Genomic DNA, 19,966 nt, shown 5'->3' on the forward strand with positions numbered 1-19,966 from the left:
ATGTATAAACATAATATCACCACACAATGCTACATTGCCCCCATTTAATGTTCATATTTGACCGACTCTTCTCCCGTTTCACAGTCTTTTCTAATGTTGAAGATATAATAATGCATTCATCCATCCTTCTGTGTGGCACTTTGCAGAGTTCTTTGAGAGTTCTGCACGGCTTAAGGGATTTTCTGACTTTCTTAACATTAAATCGATTAAACTCCCCTTTGGACAGCTGTATCTTCGTGCCGTGGATATTTGTTTATTACGTCTTACTAATGCACAATAGTAAGACGTAATAAACAAATAACAGTGGACAGACATAAAATTGGAAATAACGTTTTAAAGAACGACTTCCTGGAAGTTTCATGTTGTCAATTTATTGTTACAAACAAATCAAGAATCTTTATAGCAAGCAATGTTTATTAAAAAAAACAAAACAACAAAAAAGCAGATCTACAACAAGAACTACACGTGGAGTATTATATAAGGCCTATTTGATTAAACTACTATTGCTATTACTGTACAATATTGTACCAAAAAAAGAGTGTACCTCTGTAATGTACAACATTGTATTTACAAAGTAAATCTGAACACAGGATTCTCCAGTAATACAGAGACAACTATAAATAGATTTGACATTACGGTCTTTTTTTTGTTTTGTTTTTAAGTTCTGCCATTTTCAAACTGACACAAAAATGCATATGTAACAATATTCAACGCCTACATTATCATCCCCACACAGTTAGTCCACATGCAAGCCAAGTTGTTCAAGTGCACGATGATTGATTTGAGATCAAAAGAGGCTCCCAGTTCCCTTTGGACAGCACAACTGGGACAAAACACACCAACCACCCACATGCATGGTGTGTATGTGCGAGAGTGTTTGTGCAGACAATGTCATTTCATGTTTCTGCACCACAACCACACACACGAACACACATGCATGCACGCGCGCACAATCCCTCCAGTTCTCATGATGAGGTAAGAGCAACACAAATACACCAGGTAACACACAATCAGTATACAGTGATTAAAAATAAACCTTAACACTAACAAATCATTGCCTGGGAGAGAGAGAGCATCCATGAGTGCACTATGTGCTGGGTAATGTGAGTTTAGCATTTGTTCAACACGGTTACAAAAAAAGGCTTTCTTTCTTGGATCTGGGTGAAGACAACTGGCAAACGAAGACATTTTAAGTATCCCTGTACGCTTTTTATCTGGCGACATTTATACAGTGCATATTTGTTCAGCGCTTAGGCGGCCAGCACTCCAAAACACCGGAGAAGTTTCTGTGTGTCTCCAGGCAGTCGCTGTTGGTTGGCATCCATTTTTGCTTAGGCAAGGGCTGGGTGAGGTGCATACATACTCTGCCAATGCGTGCCTGACACAGGAGCACGCATGTGCATTTACCCAGGTGGCTACAAAACTCCACAATTTACAAATTCTGAGCATAAAAAACCCAACAAAAAAAACCCCCAAATGAGAATATAAACAAACTTTGCTTAAGAACGTATTCGATGAGGTGGTTGGTTGTGCTTTTATATAAACACACTCAGGAGGAATCTCAGCTCCGTGCTTCCAGTTATCATTGTGATTATTAAATATACACACACACTGTTAGAATAATAAAAACTCCTTTTTGTACGGCTATGTTTGAAGGATGTCGTTAAAAGGAGCAAAATGTAGCTCTGTTTGGAGTTGGACTCGGACAGCTGCTGCTGCAGTGGCTGCAGTCAGCGGCCCCCCAGCATGCAAGGAAAACCTGAAAGGGGTTTAGCTGCCACAAAACAAAAGCACTGCCACGCACATACGTTTAAAGAAAACGTACGTTTGCATGTACAGTCCAACACTACATAGGAAAATGCTGGGTCTTCAGTGGTCCCCTACACACAAAACCGAGCTGCAGGAGACGAGCAGCACATAATGCCACAAACTACCAGGGTTTAGCATTTGTATTGCTTTACGTAGACTTAAAATTATTGTTGGCCATGTTATTTTATGCTCCTGTTGTGGTGCGAATACAAAAAAAAGAAATATTAAAAAATAAGAATATTTCGAAATGATATTGAACACTGAAGGAAAAAGGCAAAGTAAAGCTCTCCATCATATGACTTGCACAGGTATTTGGACCAGTTTTCTTTTCTTTTTGTTATCATCCCAAAAGTCTGCCTTCACCTCCAGCTTTCCACTTCTGAAGCAGCAGGTCAGTGTGTGAGTTAGAGGTTAGCATTTCACAGTCTGTTCTCTGAAATCTGGTCTGCTAGTCACGGGGTCATTAAAAAGATAAAAACGCTGTCGTGTCTACTATACAAAAAACCAAACAAATAAAAAAAAAACAGTGCTTTTTATTCCTCACATAAATCTGTGTATAAAAGGCAAGTAACACTCTTGCACGCCCACTCAAATGGAATTTCATACAACGCAAACTAGTGTATGCAAGCTCCAGGGCCTGTATGAGTCCACCCTGAGTCCTGCTCCCCTGTACAAGATTTGAAAATCCAGCAAAGTCTGGAATCTCTGTGGTGGCAAGAAGGAAAAAACAGAGAGAGAAGAAGTGTCTTTTGCTTTATCAGCAATAGTTGAGCTGTAGTAAAGCAGAGCTGGCAGGAGAGGGCAGATTAAAAACTTGACACTAAATTGAACATGGCATCATAAGGAACTCATCTGGTCTCCAAGTAGTGAATGCTACATGTGAGAATTGGGTTATGGGTCCTATGTGTAACAAGCGAAGTGCTTTTGGCACCTGACAGAAGAGCTGTAAGAATCTTAAGAGTTTGCAAGAATCAGGATTTCCATTTTGGGACTTAAGCAGGGCAAGATTTATCATTAGACTGGGATGGAGGGGGAGGGGGAGGCGTGTGGGGGAGAGAGTGTGTGTGGCCTGCAGGTGGAGGAGGAGGCGTAGGGGGAACAGTGGAGGTTGGGGAGCCCATTGCTGGACTGCCGCTACCTCCTCCACCCTTTGGGAACACCACCGGCTTGGGCCTTGTTGCTGGCGGGCGCGACTCTCTGAAGGAAGATAGGGATGAGGAGTGAGAGGTGGACAAAGAAGGGGACGTGGCAGAGGGCAGGGGGCTCCGTGGCTGGCTCTTGGCAGGGCGGAAGGAGGAGGGCACGTCGCTAGCTGAGGAGGCGCTGCGCTGGAGTGAATGGGCGTGTGAGCCTCCCTCATTGTCCCGCAACAGACGGGAGTGGAGTGGACTAGAGGGCTCTGAAGCTCCTCCTCCGCTTTTCAGCTGCTCCAGGGTGTCCAGCACCACGTCAGGGGTATGTGTATGTTTCGGGGTGCTCTGTCTTTCCAACTTACTGAACTCATTTATGGTTGTTTCAATGTCCTGTAATGAAGGAATCAGACATAAAGTAAACACACACAGACAGAAAGCTGAAATGTTCCAGATGTTTAAACTTGAAGCTGAAATGAAAGCAGTACCTGTGAGAGGGGATCCACCTGGGCTATGACTTCAGGGTCCAGTGGTCTGTGGTTGCTGAAGCTCTTGGAGCGCCCTGCTGTAGTTGTCTTCCGCAACTGTGGACTCTCCACCTAAAAGCGGCACAATGGCCTCAATTAAATGTTTTCCCAGACAGCAATAGTCCAGTCACTCCATGTCTGCATACAAAAGGAGATCCAGTTACAGTACCTTGGTCTTGAGTGAGGAGTGGCGAGTAACTGAGTTGAGGATGCTATGAGCGCTCACGGGTCGCTTGTCCCCAGTTTCTTTTACAAGAGCGCCGCCAACAGGAAGAGAAGCGGTCCTCACTCCTCCTCCCCCGCCTCCGCTGGTTCCTGGACTTGTGCTGTCGCTCTCTGAGCGGAACGTTCTTCTGATGTTCCCGGGCTCCGGCCGTTTCCTCAGCCTGAATAACACAAATGTTTTACTCATTTCTTTTCTATACTATTGTGAATCATTTGGAAATGTTCAGGGAGCTAATGGAAAAACAATCTGAAAAGAATAAAACCACACACGACTAATGTCACGAACTGACATCTGACTGAAACGTATATATTATGAGACGTATCTGCACACAATACACACTTGTTCAGGTTGGCCAGATAGATGTCAGCTACATGAGCTCCTGTAGGAGAGGCAGCACTGACTCGAGTGGGTACTCTATCCTCCAGCAGATCCCTGCTGTCCAAGTCCGGCTTTGGACTTCCTCGCCCCACATCAGACCTGGAGGGAAAAAGAAAAAATGCAGTGAAATCGCATTACTCCCGCTCTGCCTCTGCCTTGCATCAAACCTACAAAGTAGAGAATATAACACTGACACATCTGCAAGAAAAAGCTCATTTTAAAGCTATATAGCAGCTGCTCTTTACTTCCACGCGAACCACGAGCAGTCAAAAAAACAGTCTTAGCTGCATTAAATAAATAATAGAAATCTGTCTTGACCTACTCTTACATTTATACTTGTACAAAAGAAATAAGGTATTTCTCTATATAAATCCCAGATCTCATTGTAGTCATTTGCAATGCAGTTGCAGAACAGTTAGCAACAGCAAAGTGAACATGAGGTTCAGATTTTTGTGCTTGGGTAGCAGGGAGGGAAAATCCTTACACTAACGCAACAAGCCACTCTGCATGCTTGTATATACAAGAGGCTAAGCTGAAGAGGAAATTGATCTGCTATGATATGCAGTCTGTATGACTGCACTTCCTTAGCAACGGGGATTTCCACTGGACTAGTTTCTGTATTTACTCATGGTCAGTGTTTGACATCATTCCAGTTTATGCTTTTGACAGAGGCCTCTTTGTTCTCTGGGTAAAATATTATTATTATAACCAACATTCATATCAGACAAAAATTTTAAAGTAACATCTAATTTAATAAATACAAAAGTCAGCCTCTTAAAATGTATGACGCTTATATTAAGATTAATTACTAGAACAGATCTTACGTGTCTTGGACCACAATATACTGGTGTGGCACCAGTCCATCCACTCCATTGTGTCGTCCCTCCCACCAGTCATCAGAGGCTCGGTGGTACAGAAGCAGAGAGGCACCTTTCTTGAATGACAGCTCCCGACCGGTCCGGCCTGTATAATCAAACCTAGCGATGGCTTCGATTGGATCAGACTCTGAAACAGCCAAGGAGCCTGAGATTCAGAGAACGGCGGAGAGACAGGGGACGTGGCAGAGGAGCGGAGGAGCAGAGGAGCCGCAAAAATGAGGGAATAGAGAGGTGTAGGAGAGAGGAAGCCTGATTAGCGCATGGCAGGTTAGTGCTGTTTCATTCAGTGACTGCAATCACGTTAAAAATTGCTGCGCAATAACAAAACAGATTAATGGGAGCAAGACGTGAGCTTGCACAAAAAAATTTAAGCCACAGTAAATGGTTAGGAAAGCATGAGATCTCCTAAACTAATGAAAAACAAGCCAGTATATAAAGCACATACAGTGCATGTAGTTAGTTTTGTATGTTACTTACCATCTTCGCTGTTATGGCTGACAGAAACAGTGTCAGGTGCTGGCTCTTCCACAAGAGGGGGCTCACAGTGTTGACTGTCACTACAGTAAATGGAGGGCAGCAGGAGTTAGAGGATGCCATACTTCTCTGATAACTCACAATCTGAGCTCAAAATCCGGCACCAAGTTATAACTGCAGACCAAGTTGTGGTCTGCAGTTATATAGAGCCTTTTAAGGTTAGACAGGTTCTACAATGGGTGTTCACCCATTCTGAGCTGCCTGCCATCAAAAACAAATTAGAGTTTTGGAAGGTTGGTGAATTGAATGTAACAGAAAAACACTGACTGCTGGAATTTCTTTGTCATTTGCAGGGATTGTTACAAGATGTTTAAAATATTGAAATGAAACTATCAACTACCCTGTGGATATATTTTCTGAAGCGATGACACAAACTCACAGAATCATTCTGGTCGATTCAAATAAAGTTAGCATATGCTAGCGTGAATGTAGTCACCATACTTTGTGTGACATACAGTCTGTACAACCGGAATGACTGCCAGCAATCATAATAACTGGTGCCCGGGCTTGTTATTATAGTAAAACTGAAAGTAACCATTGTGTGCGTTGTGGTGTGTGAGTGTGTACACGCTGTGCTCTGTGGTTAGGCGGGGCTTTAATCTTTAGTGTGACAGAGGGTAAGCTGATCCTCGTGGCCCCTTACCCAGAGTAGGGCAGACAAGCTGAGCCTCCATCACTCCCCGGCAGCCTCTAAATCAACCCCCACTCCCCATTTCTGGCCTACTCATCATCTCTAAGTCCCTTCTACAGCATTTTGAAAAAACAATTGGAAGATATATCCAGTTAGCTTCAAGAAGCTTTAGCAATTTAAGTTTCATCCCATTGTGATTTGTGGGGTTTCTTCCCCAAGCCTCACCAGAAGTCATCTCCAACTCCAGGAATAGTGTAGATGGGGCCTTGCAGGTCTTGCGGTCCAGGAAAGATGGTGTCATGGTGGATGATGATAGTTTTAATGAGTTCGTTGACATGGGCCTGGCAAGAAACCTGGTCATGACCCTCTGGGACAGACATCAGGGTGGGGCCAAAACAGATTGCCAGGTTGTAGGGGTCCATCATGTTTTCCTCGCTGTACTGAGACAGGCTGGGCAGAAGAGAAAGCAGAGTCTCAACATATAAACCCAAACAACCATGACAAGTCATTTATAACCTGGTGATGGAGAGACTCCGACGATGTGTGTGCGCGTTTCAGTGAGTGAGAAGAAGCAGGAGTTTAGGGGGTGACTGTAAATCACTCACGTAAAAGAAACTCCCCTTCTCCACATGAGCTGTCTGGGACCACTTGGTTTACCCATGAGTCTCAAATGTCACGTCTCCCACACCATATTGCTTTTTACCCTTTCTTCCTTTAACTGAAGGGTTTAGTCACGGCTTTTAAGGACGGACTGGACAGAATGGATTGCGTCTCTGCGTGCCGTACATGCACTCAGACAGTTTTTTTGTGGTCTTGCTCTTAGTTTAATATTTCTTTGAACTGATACAAGATTAGTACCTTTGTTAAAAAAAGCTTTTTTGTTTGCCCTTCACTTTTTTTTTTAAAGAGATTGGATTTTTGGCTAGTGTGATGAAACTGAGTCCATTTCAGAATATTGAACTACTAAAATAAACTCAATGGAGGAAATTAATTAATTTCACAGAGAGGAAGGCTTACAGTTTCTTGAGTAATAAAGGGCTTGTTATAGTTTCTTTTGTGGACTTTTATGACCCCGAACTTGACTTTCCATGAAAGTTGAAGGATGTTTTGATTCTGTGTGAGATGGCCATATAAAATCGGATGTTTACCAAATAATCAGGTGACTATAGGTCAGAGGTTCCCAAAGTGTGGGGCCCGCAAAAAAAAAAAAAAAGAACCCTTGGACACTGCTAGCATCATTGACAGTTTTGTGACGGGGCTCCCACACAAACGCAAAGCTGGAGATGAAGCATCGCCAAATATGTTTCCAAACCAACTTCATTCCAAGCCAAAGACTAGAAAATATGGTGAAGCATATCTTTCCTTTGCCGAGGTAGGTTTTTGCAACAGAATTAGTTTCCCTTGCGTTGGGAGCACACGCTGGGCTCTCCAAATCACAGACAAACAGTCCGTGATTTGTAATTACAAACTATTACAATAAGTGATTTATTACACTTCTTGTAATGACTAACTACTCCTGACATTTTGGAGATGTTAGCTCTTTATACAGTAAAGTTAAAGTGGGATACAAATAATATCAGGCTGATCCTGCCACGATTTGTTCCCCCGGTTCAAATCACGGACAAACAGTATCCCACAGTTGTTTATGTTTTTAAACCTATTTTGCACAGAGAGGCATTTTTTGAGAAATGTATTGACAGCAATGTTGAATATTATTACACAGGAAAAAACAACTACACGTAAAATAATCACACCGTGACGCCTCTGCCTTTCTAAATTGAGGGACAGTAACTGCGTGTGTATATGTAAGCGTGTAAAACCTGAAGATAGAGACAAAATTCTGTTAATCTGACTATCTCCCATTCTGCAATTCATCTCATGTAAACAATAACGTGCGCACAGCGTGACGTGAAAAAAGGCACATACCTTTGACGTTGCGTGACAAACTCTGTATTCCTCGTCCACACGTAAACGCAAAAAGAGGAGTTTTAAAAAATCTCCGTTTTCGGTGATTTGAAACGCCGTTTACGTGTGGACGAAACAGCTGCGTTTTCAAAAATACCCGTGTAGGTGCGGACGTAGCCTAAAAGAGTTAGTTTATTATATTGCTGCCTGTAATTTATTGCAGTTTACTTGTATTTGCTTAATTTTTTACTAAATATTTGAGGTGTGAAATAAACCGCAATGAAGTTTGAAAACAAAATATGGGTGTGTGTGGTTGGAGGATGTGTTTGTGCGGGGGGGGGGGGGGGGGGGGGCAAACACTTTTCTTGTAAAACAAAGGGGGGCCCAGCAAAAAAGTTTGGGAACCACTGCTATAGGTCAAGTGGATCAGAATAGTGCTGATTATAGTGACTTTTACACGTGGTTAAGCAAGTTTTAGATTTTATGTAGTAGATATTGTTTTTAACCATACTTCCTTTAGACTTCTGCTCTGTGGACTCTTTCTACATTGATTGATTGAACGTACATGTCAATCAATACTAATTGATTGATAGTATATTTCAATCAATTACTTAAATTTTTATACATACATTTTGAACTCTGTTGTCCAAATCAACAGTTTGATGACATTTAATTATTAGCAGTAGCTCTGTGATAGGTTTGCATGCCTACTTTTGTGCTGTTTGTTTTAAGATTAGTGAATCCACTGTTCCTACTGTGTCAAGGAGCAGGAGCAGGTAATGTGCAACACAGGAAGTGAAAACACCTGAATTCAAAGATTAAAAGGTGTGGCCCAGTATGTTTCCCAACAAAGCGTTACACTAGACTGTGCTACCACATTAATACACACCATCTATGTTCAAAATTGTAGTTAGTGATACATCTATAGCTTAATCCCAAACATCTGGCCTCTGAGCGCTCTGGTACTCACTGGTTGAGGAAGGCAAAAAGGTATCTCATGATGATGAGGGTTTTACTTGGTAGGGACTGCAAAACCTTCTTAATATGAACTGCCCGCTCTGTGAGGCTCTCCATTGCTGAAAATGAAAATGAACCCCCATGAGATTACTCACACTCTCAAATTCATAAACACACAAACAGGCAAAAGGAAGTAACACTTACAGACACAGGATATGAGGTCATGGAAGACTTCTTTAGGGAAGAGGGCGTGATCCAGGCCTCTAAAGTAAAGCTTGAGCACACCAGCAATTGAGTCCATGTCATGGTCATTTTGGTCCCCTGCGAGCGGGTCCTCACCTACACCGGATGAGAAGAGGAGGGACCGTGGGACACAACGGATAATAACGCGCTAGATAAACACAACAGAGGGGAAATGCTTGTTTTTCCTGCAGGACAGTGTTACCTCTCTCAAAAGCATTCTTGATGTCATTGACTTCCACTTGTGAGCCTGACACTCTGAAGATTCCCTCATGCTGCAGACCTACACACATACACAACCACACACAAGTCAATATCAGTTCCCTTGTTCAATTTCAGAGATTCGCAAATCTGAAATTAGAGGGAAGAATTCTGATACATTTTTTCCAGTTCAAAGAGATCCAGAACCAATCGCATTTGTAGTAGTTTAACCAATGAGCAGACAGAAAAAAGCTGATCCTAAACCTATCACTTCACCGCAGAATTTCCTCACCATGGCGACTGATGAAGCGGATGCAGCTCTCAACCATCAGGGGAATGGTTTCGCCCGACTCCTGCAATAAGAGGGAAAAGAGTTACTCCTGTCAGAGGAAGAAAACGGCACATTTCTTTCTTCTGACATGTCTGCAAATGCACATGCATGGGTGCACACATTTAGAAGGAACGGGTATCAGACATGGGGGAAGGACAGTGGGCACTGGGTTCCCAGCTGTTGCTAGGAGACAGCACCTTTTCCTTTTCCCTTTGTTTGTTTGGGGATTCCAAAAAAATCTCTGGCAGTGAGTCCAAGGAATCCATATTAGACAGTACATGCTCAAAATATAAAGATATTTCATCACAGTTATGTTTTTGGTTTTTTTTAGATGTAATTTAAAATTAACAATTACTGGGATTACATTTTAAGGCAGCGCTTTAAACAAACACAACCACAAGGGGGAGCTACAAACACCAGATTCTCTAATGAAAAGGTTGCCTGCTGATCAGCTACTACAGATGCAACTGTAGAAGCAGACATGTACGTTTGTGCATTGTTATATCGGGTTACATTAAAATGAGTAATACGATACAAATAATAGGTACAAATTCACCCTATGGGAGGAGGATGTTGTGAGAAATCACGTGGCCTGAGTTAAAAACAAAGCTGCAGTGGCTCTGACTGAGAAGCTACCCAGCCACACACACACACACACACACAAAACGCTCAAAAAATAATTACCTGCTTCCGTACTGTTGAGTTTCTCCGTCCGCTACGCAGCAGAGAGAGAAAAGGGAAAAAAAAAGAACGGCACTCTGTCATTATGTCTCCAGAGAAAGTCTATTTATACTCCCAACTCTGGTAATACTCTATTTGTATACACAGACACACATGGACATGTGTTGAGGATATCTATAAACACTGACAAGGAAAATAATAACCCTGCCTGCCAAGAAATCAGGCTTTAACACTGCTTTGGTAAATATGTGTGTGAATATATGTGTGTGTGCGCGCATGTGTGGGTCCCTATATGTGTATATTAGCATATTTCCTTCCTACGCCACACCTACCTGGCAAGGCAACAGTCAGTCTTCTGACCTAAAATAGGGAGAAGCAGGAAGGAAAAGGGGATGGGGGGGGGGGGGGGGATGGAGTGGGGTAAAGGGAGTTATGACAGAGAAGAGAGAGATAGGCAGTTATAGCAGAAACAGGACACATGAGGAAATTTGTCTGATGGAACAGAAAAAAAGAGAAACACACTTCCCACTTTTAGCTTTACACGCACACACAACTCAGGAGGGGTTCTCCCACAACGCTGTGAACTGGATGGCACTTTCAGCCCACTGTTACACCTTCCCCACACACAAACTAAGTTAAGCAAACAGCTGCATCCACATATGGTCACTGTCACTTTGACCTACCCTTGCCCTCTGTCACACACACTGAACGTGTGGATATTAGATATATTAAAGTGATTCTGCTTCCCTGCGTTGCTCACTGATGCGCCCCACTGCACCACTCATCTCTCAGATTTGTTCCCTGTTTAGCCTCTGGGCACCAGACTGTTCATGAATCCTGAATCCTGCTCAGTCCCACTGGAGGACTCCCAGCACGTAAACACTCACCCAGATGGGAAGGAAAAAAGATCAACTTCTAAAGGATATGAAGGACATTTTGGCAGTCATACTCACCCTCTCCTAGGGTCTTCTTGATGAGGTCATGCTTGGCCTCCAGCTTGGTGATCAGGTTCCTGCCTTCCAGAAACTCCTTCAGCTTCTACAATACAAAGACACACATGATGAAGTTACAGTTTGTGCAGATTATCCTTTCCAGCCAACACAAATGAACATTAATGACCAGAGTCATTGCTAGATAAATGATAGCATTAATTGGAACTGACTGTGAAGTAAAATTGCTCCGTCTCCTGCTGATTGGCCCGTCGCTTGGCCAGGCTGGGTTTGCTGAGATAGGATTCACAAGTGGATTTGACTGACTCCATGCTGTTGCTGTGCTGGAAGCACTCGGAGACATCATAGTCCTCCACAGTCACCATGTCTTGAATGGTGGACAGAGTAGCCTCCATGGTTTTCTTCACCTGAATGGCAGCAATGATATAAAACAGGCTGGGATTAACACGCAGCGCAGGTGGAAAGTGTGGGAGGCTAAATGTATAAATAAAACGAGAAGAAGAAAAGAAACATGCCCGACCTCATCATTCTCAATCTTAAGCGTGGAGAGGCGGGATTGCAGCTGCTGACACCTCTGGATCAGGTCGCTTTCAAGCGGCGACTGTGCACACATCACTCCCATCTATAAATGAAAAAAATTAAAACTAAACATATTAGAACAATCACATTTATACACTTACTCTAACACACAAACGAGCAACGGGAATTTACCGTGTCTCCCATGTGGGACTGAAAGTCAAAGCGAGCTGGTGGGCAGAAGACATTGTTGTAGGTCTCCATCAGTTTCTGTTTGTCCCCGTTGGCTTCAAGACTCTCTGTGGCTCCCTCTAGAGCACCAAGCCCTGTTTGTTTGGATGTTTCCACATTCTGTTCAGCAGACAAGTAGGTCCTCAGCGCTCGGTGGAGGCTGGCATGGTAGCCCAGGTCACAGCACTATCACACATGCAGACATATGGTATGAATAAACATTATTGGTTAAAAAAAACCCACTGTCTTTAACTTTGTAATTTTTATAGTTATGCCCCTTTGTTCTGCAATTCATTCATTTATTCAGAGGCACATGGGAAATGTTTAGAGAGAAAGCCAGAAACAGACCAGAAACACTGAATTAACATGGTATATGACAGTGTCACTAGACTTCTCCCACACACTGCTGACCTGTATTTTTATGTCAGCATCATTTATCAAATACATGTGAAAAGTGCTGTACGATCAATATCGTCTTACTACAATAACCGTAGTCTACCCTAACTTCTCCTTAATGGTATTCATTCAAAATATATTTAAAAAAGGCTGTTACAAAGAACTGGTTTAAACCTGACCCTCAAAGTCTGATGAATGAATGAACATTGTGATATTGGAGAGGAGGAATATCTTGCTAAAAGAAAAAAGAAGTGCTGATAATAATATTGGTTCTGCTGTTTTACGATAGCATATGTCCCTCTCTCTGTACCTGCTACTATTAAGTGATTTCATGGTTATTTATCATGAAGTACCATAAAGATGTGTCATTTTTAAAACATAAAACTGGATATAATCTAATACCTAAAGGTGTAGTAGCTTACTTACAGGATGAATAAATACAGAAAAAAGGCTGAATACATGCTGAGATAAGTATCCTCTTTTCCAGCAACAGGAAGCTGTCCAGTGCCATCAGGGCCGCTGGAGCTTTCTGTGACACTCAGGTCATGAGCCTGTTTTGCTGCCCTTTCAGCTCACCCTTGCAGAAACTGTTTATGCATACACATGAATAATTGCATGATTACTGCTTCCTTAATTTGCTTCACAGGCATGATAGGAACACTGTCTCCAGCTGGTACCTGCTTGCTGGTTCCAAGCAAAATTATACACAATTATTAAACTAAAACAAAACAAAAAAAAACTGTAAAAAAACAAACAAACAAATAAATAGAACTGATTTATTGCTACATGCCACCTCCTACCTAGTTAAGTGTTGCTTGTCCAGACACGTGTCAGTTTCTTCAGAAATGAAACGTGCTGATGACTGCTTCGTTATTTCAACAGGCCGTGACGCGTTATAATCAAGCAGAGAATTAACAGCTTCCGTGCAATTTAGATTTTTTTCTTTTTGCCTCTGGCTGTCAATGGAGAGGCACAATAAACCCTGTGTTATGCACTTGGGAAGCATAAGGACTTAAGAAGAGAGCCAGTACTGAGGCTAATGTGAAGAGACTGACCGAGGAGCCACCGCTGGCTCAAACGCAGACACAACAACAACGCTGTGCGCTTATACTCACATCAATGATGTCAGAGAGGTCATGGATGTAATATTTGAAGACGCAGCTGTTGGTGGCCTCGAGGGCGAGCAGGTACTCATTTCTGGCTTTGATGGCCTTCAGTCTGTTCTCTGTGTACTTAGCTTGCCTCTGATAAGAGAGAAAAGAAGAATGGGGACAGAATGAGAGAAGGAAGAGAGAGGGTTAATATGTGTTTCAGTGTAACGTCTCAGTATTGATTGCCGGTAATAAGAAGAGAGGAACCGTGCTGGTGTGACAGGCTCCAGTAATAATAAACAGGGTTAGCAATAAGCCAAGCGCGCACTTATAAATCATTCATGAGACACAAACATAGATCTGTCTGACAACAGGTGGGGAGCCCAGAAACAGCCGTCATCTATCTGCTCGCTCCTCTCGATTTGCCCTCCCCCCTTAATCCCACGCAGGCTTGCTCACCTTCTCCTTCATCTTCTCGATTTTTTTGACGCTGGAACGCCGGACGGGTTTCTCGTCCATCTTTATGTTGGCCAGGGTGTCTGGGGAGCGCGGCGTTTGGCGGTCATCCTGTCGACCAGAGCGCCCCATCTGCTTCTCCTCCTGCTTCTCTGCCTCCTTGAGCTTGGACTCAGCATTGATGCTGTCAGTGTTGTACATGTGGTATGTCTTCATCACCTGGAAACAAGGGTCGAGATTTGTAGACAAACACAGATGTGTGTCTCTTCGCTCACTTCTGGCTCCGTATCAAAAGCGGGCCTTTTGCCAGTGAGCTGCCAGTGACCTGGATAAACCTCGAGCAATGGCTGGTTTCAAAATATTGAAGAGAACGCGTCACAGCACCGTGCTGGACGGCAGAGGGGTGTGGTTTGAGTTTACCGTGAAGAGTTAAACACGTGAAACGAGAGCGTGTGCAGCGTCAGCCTTATTCAAGCGACCACCACTAGAGCCATCATTATGCTGTTCTGCTCAAACCCTCCAGCAACACTGCAGACAGACACACTGGTTTGTCTATGAGCAAGCATGTGAGCGTCACTCAAACCAGATCTATTCCTATCTCTTACTATAGACTATAATTACAGTGCAAAAGTTGCTTTTATGGGCCTGGCTGAGCCTTAGCTGAAGCTTTAAGCTGTAGTAGAAAACCCACACACGCAGACAGTGAAACACACTCAGACTGCTTTAGTGCTTTCGGCAGTAGCATGAAAATGTGGAGCCAGACTCTTAGATGCCCGTGATGGTGGAAGAAGACAGTGAGGTTTGGCATTTCTAATGTTTAACACGATCACCATTTAGCTTTGGCACATCCGCTAATTAGCTTTAAAAACAGGGTACAGTTGAATTTGATGTCATTAGTTTCGCAGGCATTTTGGTGGTGAACCAAAGGAGTAGATCGAGCAAAATATTAAATATGAATGTGACGATACTGCTAACTAAAAACTTTAGGGGCCCTGAAGGTACCATAAAGCTGATGACTGCAAGAAATGCTGCTCAAATTCACACCTGCTGGTCGTACTCCACAGAACGTAAGGAAATGACTGAGGTGACTGTAGTTAAACGGTTTACTTTCTTATGAGCTCATATTTGTCTAAATACACTGTGAAAAAGGGTAAAAGAAAGCAGTTTTAGTGTCTGCTAACACCTACCCATAGCACAACAAGGGCAGGGCTCTTTCTCATTGTTCTGTATGAAATGCAGGCGATCGTGAGACAAAAATATAATCTTGCTTGTGACTGTAATAAAAAGGGTTTTCCTTACCGAGTAAAGCTCATTAAGAACTTTCAACAGGTCTTCTTGCAGCTGTAAGCCAACCTCTTTGCTCTGATGAGACAGAGAGAGAGACAAACAGAGAACACATGTGGTGAAACAGTCCCAACCATTGACACAGTGTTATAACTTGCAGCTTCTAAGGGCTGTCCACTGATGGGGTCCCACTATACCCACTCAGCCATGTGGTCAATCAATAAATCAAGAGTAGATTATCTGGCCAAACAGCAGTGGAGAAGTGTCTAATCCAGACAAATGAGTGAGGCGGTAATGGTCCCGATGGATGTGGAGCTACAGATACTGATCTCTACATGATGGCCGAGATGGCGAGAGGACAAAAGAGCTAAGGACAGGGTGGGATGACGAAGTGGCAAAAGACAGAAAAAGAAACAAGAGAGGGAGGACAGAGAGTAATACAGGCGCTACCATTCTCCAGACATAACTGCCAGGGGCCACTACTGACTGATGACTTCACAGCAGCCCACAGATGAGTAGACTCCACACACATTAGTGCACACACATGAATAAACACACACATCCATTCAAAGCCCTTCTCAACATTTCTATGTTAGGACTTTGCTAATCTGCTAAAAGGGCACCATCCAGACTTGGGTTTAATATTATCACAAACCGAAACATAAAATTTTAAAATCACTCAGTATCACAGATTTGCCTCAAAAAAAGAACTATTTTAGAGTGACAAGAAGACACTGGAGTGTGATACATTATCAATATTTGATATTTCAAGACCATCCCACAATTTCCCATCTTTTATGCAACATATTAAACATTTGGTAGCAAATGTGGGCAGCATGGCGGTGTAGCTGTTAGCATTGCTAGCACTGGCCGGCTGGGGCCTTTCTGTGGGGAGTTTAGATGTTCTTCCTGTGCCTGTGTGGATTGTCTCCGGGTACTAAGGCTCCCTCCCACAATCCAGAGACATGCATGTAAGGTTAAGCAGTAATTCTAAACTGACAATGAAGGAGCTGTAATTGTGAGCGAGAGTAATTGTTTGTCTCTCTCTGTGACAGAGGTGCGACCTGTCCAAGTGGGTATCCCAGCCTTTTAATCAGTTTGGAGTAGGCTCCAGTGCGCCCTCGTGGACCTGATTTAAATAAGAAAAGGATGATTGGTGGATGGATGGTTGCAATGGCAGCTGAAAATATGGAAATCATGTTGTTGTTTTCTCTTTCTTTTGTGATTTTCTACTTTTTCTAAATTCATAATTGTTTCTGCAGAAAAAAAAAGAAACCGAAAAGGCCAAAAAGGCCGTTGCATTCCATTGTGACATAGTCACTGTAGCTCGGACTGGTGATTGAATGACATGAAATTACACTGACAGGGTTCAGAACCCACTCAACACAAACTCACACATGAGCTTCCTCTTTTGATATACTTCAATTGCATTGCAGCCTCTTGCAGATATGCTTCAGAGCATGTGTGCCTTCTGTAAAACGTGGCATGTACCTCTGTGATAATCTAGCCGTGGGAGTAAAAGGTCAGATTGATTGCCACTGGAACTCATAGAAATAAGGAAACCAATATCTGACACATTAACTGAACAATATCCCTTTCACTATTGGAAGTGTTTGCAGTGGTTACGATATGTGTGCACACAGATTTACACATAATGCAAATCTGTGTACACAATCTGGCTTCAATGGTGAGAGACAGCAGCAGATAGGGAGGGGGGGAATGAAAGGAGGAGAGAAATAGGACAGTGAAAGTAACAAAAAAAGAAGAGGAATGCAGACTGAAAGCAAAAGCAGAGCATGTTGAACATCTGTCTTCTCCTGGATGAGGGCGCAAAAAGGAGCAGACAAGGCTCGGAGGCTTACAGGTCAGCGAAAACAAAAAAGGTTAAGGGTGGGAGGTTTGAAGGTGGTATATGAAAAAGACAAGGCGAGGTGTGTAGGGGATCAGATATCATAATGTCGAACCTATTTGACATCATTACAAGGGACAAAAAGGTCAGGAACAGAGGCGATAAAGTGGTACGGAAGGAGATTTAGGATAGCACGGCAGACAAAAGAGGTAACAGGATAACTGTAGTTTTCCTGCCCTCTAAAGAGGTACACATTAGGTGACAAAGCCCAGACCACAGCCAATCAAAAAGCAATAGTCATGGCTGAGCTCTCCTACCGTGGATGTCGACCTTTGAACTTCCTGTTTTGCCTGTGGTCGCCTACTTTACACTCTACAGGTACTACAAAGCAGAAACTAGCAACGGCTTCATTAGTCCTGATGTTTGTGGCTTAGGTGGAGATTGTGTACGTGTTAATAGTGCAGCTTGATTCATTATTGCTTCCTGTTGGCCAGTGACTAAAATCTCACACACTCCCACTCTATTTCAAGAGCCTGAGATGAATGTGTTAGCTTCTCTAATACGGGTTGTGCTTTGCATCTCCATGAGTTGTGTTTGTGTATAACAGCCCCTGGCACTACTGGTATTCATGCCACTGACTGGAAATGTTATAAATGAACCAATTATCCACTTAATTAGCCATCAGAGCATTCTCTGTGCAGCCTGCTTATGGCCTAGACATGATGGAAACAACCCACATGCACATGCACCCAGTATTAAAAAAAAAACGTGAAAAATTTAAATCAATGTCCAAGAGGCTAGAGGGCAGGAATGAGTGCTGCATGTCGGACAGGCAGAGAAATGAAAGTAGAGGTTTGTGTGCGCTCCTGCCACTTGGGATCTGATTGTAAATGTAGTTCAAAGACAGCCTATCGGGTTGGAAATCAGCAGCCTCTGCCGTGACATTCCACTCACAGATGGCCTCACTTTGCTGTCGGAGCAGACACTTATCTTTCTATACTTGGAGCGGCTTTCCTCTGATTAAATTTTTTCCCTTCGCCCATCCCTAGCCTTCTTCAACGTGACCTTTACCTTAGAGTCAACTCTTAATATCCAAACTAACACTTACTGTAAATTTAAATTCAGCCCTTTGTGTCCATCGCTCAAAGCTCCAATACGGCTGCTAAAAAATGCCAGAATGCCCTGCAGAAATGTTCACAATCTGAAGCTCACACAGAGCAAAAAGGAAGCGCTGGAGAAAAGTAAGTGGTTGTATTAAACAGATTAGAAATTTTATTTGCATTTTTGTCACTAAGGGCTTGTTTATTTGGTCTCATATCCTGGAGATGAGCAGCAAACTCCCAGGGGAGAATACTTCCTTGCCATTTGTTGTCATGTAAAGCCCACTCGCTCTGTTCCAGTTCTTTCGTTTTATTCTTTTTTTTTGTTCTTCCTCCACATTTTTACTCTTTCATCTCTCAGACTATAAAGGCAAAGATCAGGGCGGACAAGGAGGAGGTTTCGGTATGAAACAGACAGTATAAACTCTCCTGGCCTGAGGTTCTGCTGCCTCGCTGTCAGTCAATAAATCAGCCAAGACAGAAAACAGATGCTGGGGGGGGGGGTTGGACATGGCAAAATATGACATGGATGTAGCACATCGGGCTGAATTCTTTCACTTCTTTACGTGAAGTGAAAGAATGGGGAAGGAGCATCTACCTAGCAGCAGCATGGATTTAAAATGTATTCACACATGAGAACGGCAAATCCTTACGCCGTTAGGTTCCCCACATAAATCAAGCTAACCGCGATGGACAATTAAACAAAATTACAGTGAGGAAAAACAATCAGAGCGAGGCTCTGATGTTTCTGCGTGTTTGAGTGGGTGCTTACCTTCTTGAAGAGGCGCCCTGAGTCCTCACTGATCTGTGCAAAGCGGGGAATGATGTTGTTGAGGTAGAGGTCAGACAGAGTGGCGTGGTCGCGGCTCTCCCTCTTCACCTGTTGCAGCAACAGGTTCCAGCAATTCACCGGAGATAAAATGCTCTGCTCCTTCCTGTACGCACAGAGAGAAATGACATGTCTTTATTCAAGGGAAGCTGTAATCTAAATTCCTTCATCTAACGTTCACTGCAAACTTGTACACACAGGTCTACTTTATGTTATATGCAAAATCAAGCAAACGGTACACCCATAATACAGCTTTTACAAACATGAGACAGGGCACTGGGATAACAGGGATAGACAGAGAGTTTGTAGACAGACTCTCTTACACACATACATACACAAAGGGTTGGTAAGCCAGCCCCAACGCAGGATTCAGCCAGGGTACAAAACCCAGCAGGAAGAGGTAAGGCTCCCCTGCAAGCACAGCTGTTGTCGAGGGAAATAAGCAAGAGCAGAAAAAGATGGAAAAAGAGGGCAATCTGAAGACTGTAATCATTTCACTAACGATATAATGGTTCAGTGGTGTTGCGCTCTTTGTTTCAAAGCCATTACACAAATGCAAAGCTGTTAATGCCCTGCTTACATGACAATACAACAGCTTTTATGGGGTGTGCACACTATAAAAGTGTGTGTGTGTGTGTGTGTGTGTGTGTGTGTGTGTGTGTGTGTGTGTGTGTGTGTGTGTGTGTGTGTACTATAGTATGAGTTATGGATGATCTAGTGGGTAAAATGGATTATGAGTGAGTGTAAGTGGATGAAAGAAGGCCTTTGTGTTGTTAAGAGGAGCTTTAACTGGATAGAGACAGCAAAGAGCTGCAAGGCAATTATATCACACACAC

General features: G+C 43.1%; 1 protein-coding gene across 3 annotated transcripts in view; it reads right to left on the reverse strand.

Moving 5' to 3' along the window:
* Positions 1–396: 396 nt before the first annotated feature.
* srgap2 (SLIT-ROBO Rho GTPase activating protein 2) overlaps positions 397–19,966 on the reverse strand; it is a 53,667-nt gene continuing 34,097 nt past the window's right edge. For 2 of the 3 annotated variants that reach the window (XM_040029233.1, XM_040029230.1), the window contains exons 3-23: positions 19,074–19,236; positions 15,368–15,430; positions 14,072–14,287; positions 13,637–13,765; positions 12,090–12,311; positions 11,899–12,000; positions 11,591–11,785; positions 11,382–11,466; positions 10,761–10,788; positions 10,432–10,462; positions 9,709–9,769; positions 9,421–9,498; positions 9,180–9,314; positions 8,989–9,094; positions 6,339–6,563; positions 5,426–5,505; positions 4,895–5,093; positions 4,032–4,169; positions 3,636–3,852; positions 3,428–3,538; positions 397–3,332 (exon numbers count right to left, since the gene is read on the reverse strand). In XM_040029233.1, coding sequence (XP_039885167.1) covers positions 2,802–3,332; positions 3,428–3,538; positions 3,636–3,852; positions 4,032–4,169; positions 4,895–5,093; positions 5,426–5,505; positions 6,339–6,563; positions 8,989–9,094; positions 9,180–9,314; positions 9,421–9,498; positions 9,709–9,769; positions 10,432–10,462; positions 10,761–10,788; positions 11,382–11,466; positions 11,591–11,785; positions 11,899–12,000; positions 12,090–12,311; positions 13,637–13,765; positions 14,072–14,287; positions 15,368–15,430; positions 19,074–19,236 — 3,115 coding nt within the window. In that variant the 3' untranslated portion in view covers positions 397–2,801. The remainder of the gene's footprint in view (positions 3,333–3,427; positions 3,539–3,635; positions 3,853–4,031; positions 4,170–4,894; positions 5,094–5,425; positions 5,506–6,338; positions 6,564–8,988; positions 9,095–9,179; positions 9,315–9,420; positions 9,499–9,708; positions 9,770–10,431; positions 10,463–10,760; positions 10,789–11,381; positions 11,467–11,590; positions 11,786–11,898; positions 12,001–12,089; positions 12,312–13,636; positions 13,766–14,071; positions 14,288–15,367; positions 15,431–19,073; positions 19,237–19,966) is intronic. The other variant, XM_040029231.1, reaches the window with a different exon arrangement.

Source organism: Simochromis diagramma, unplaced genomic scaffold, assembly GCF_900408965.1.
Source record: "Simochromis diagramma unplaced genomic scaffold, fSimDia1.1 OVJJ01000483.1, whole genome shotgun sequence".
In the NCBI taxonomy this organism is placed as follows: Eukaryota; Metazoa; Chordata; class Actinopteri; order Cichliformes; family Cichlidae; genus Simochromis; species Simochromis diagramma.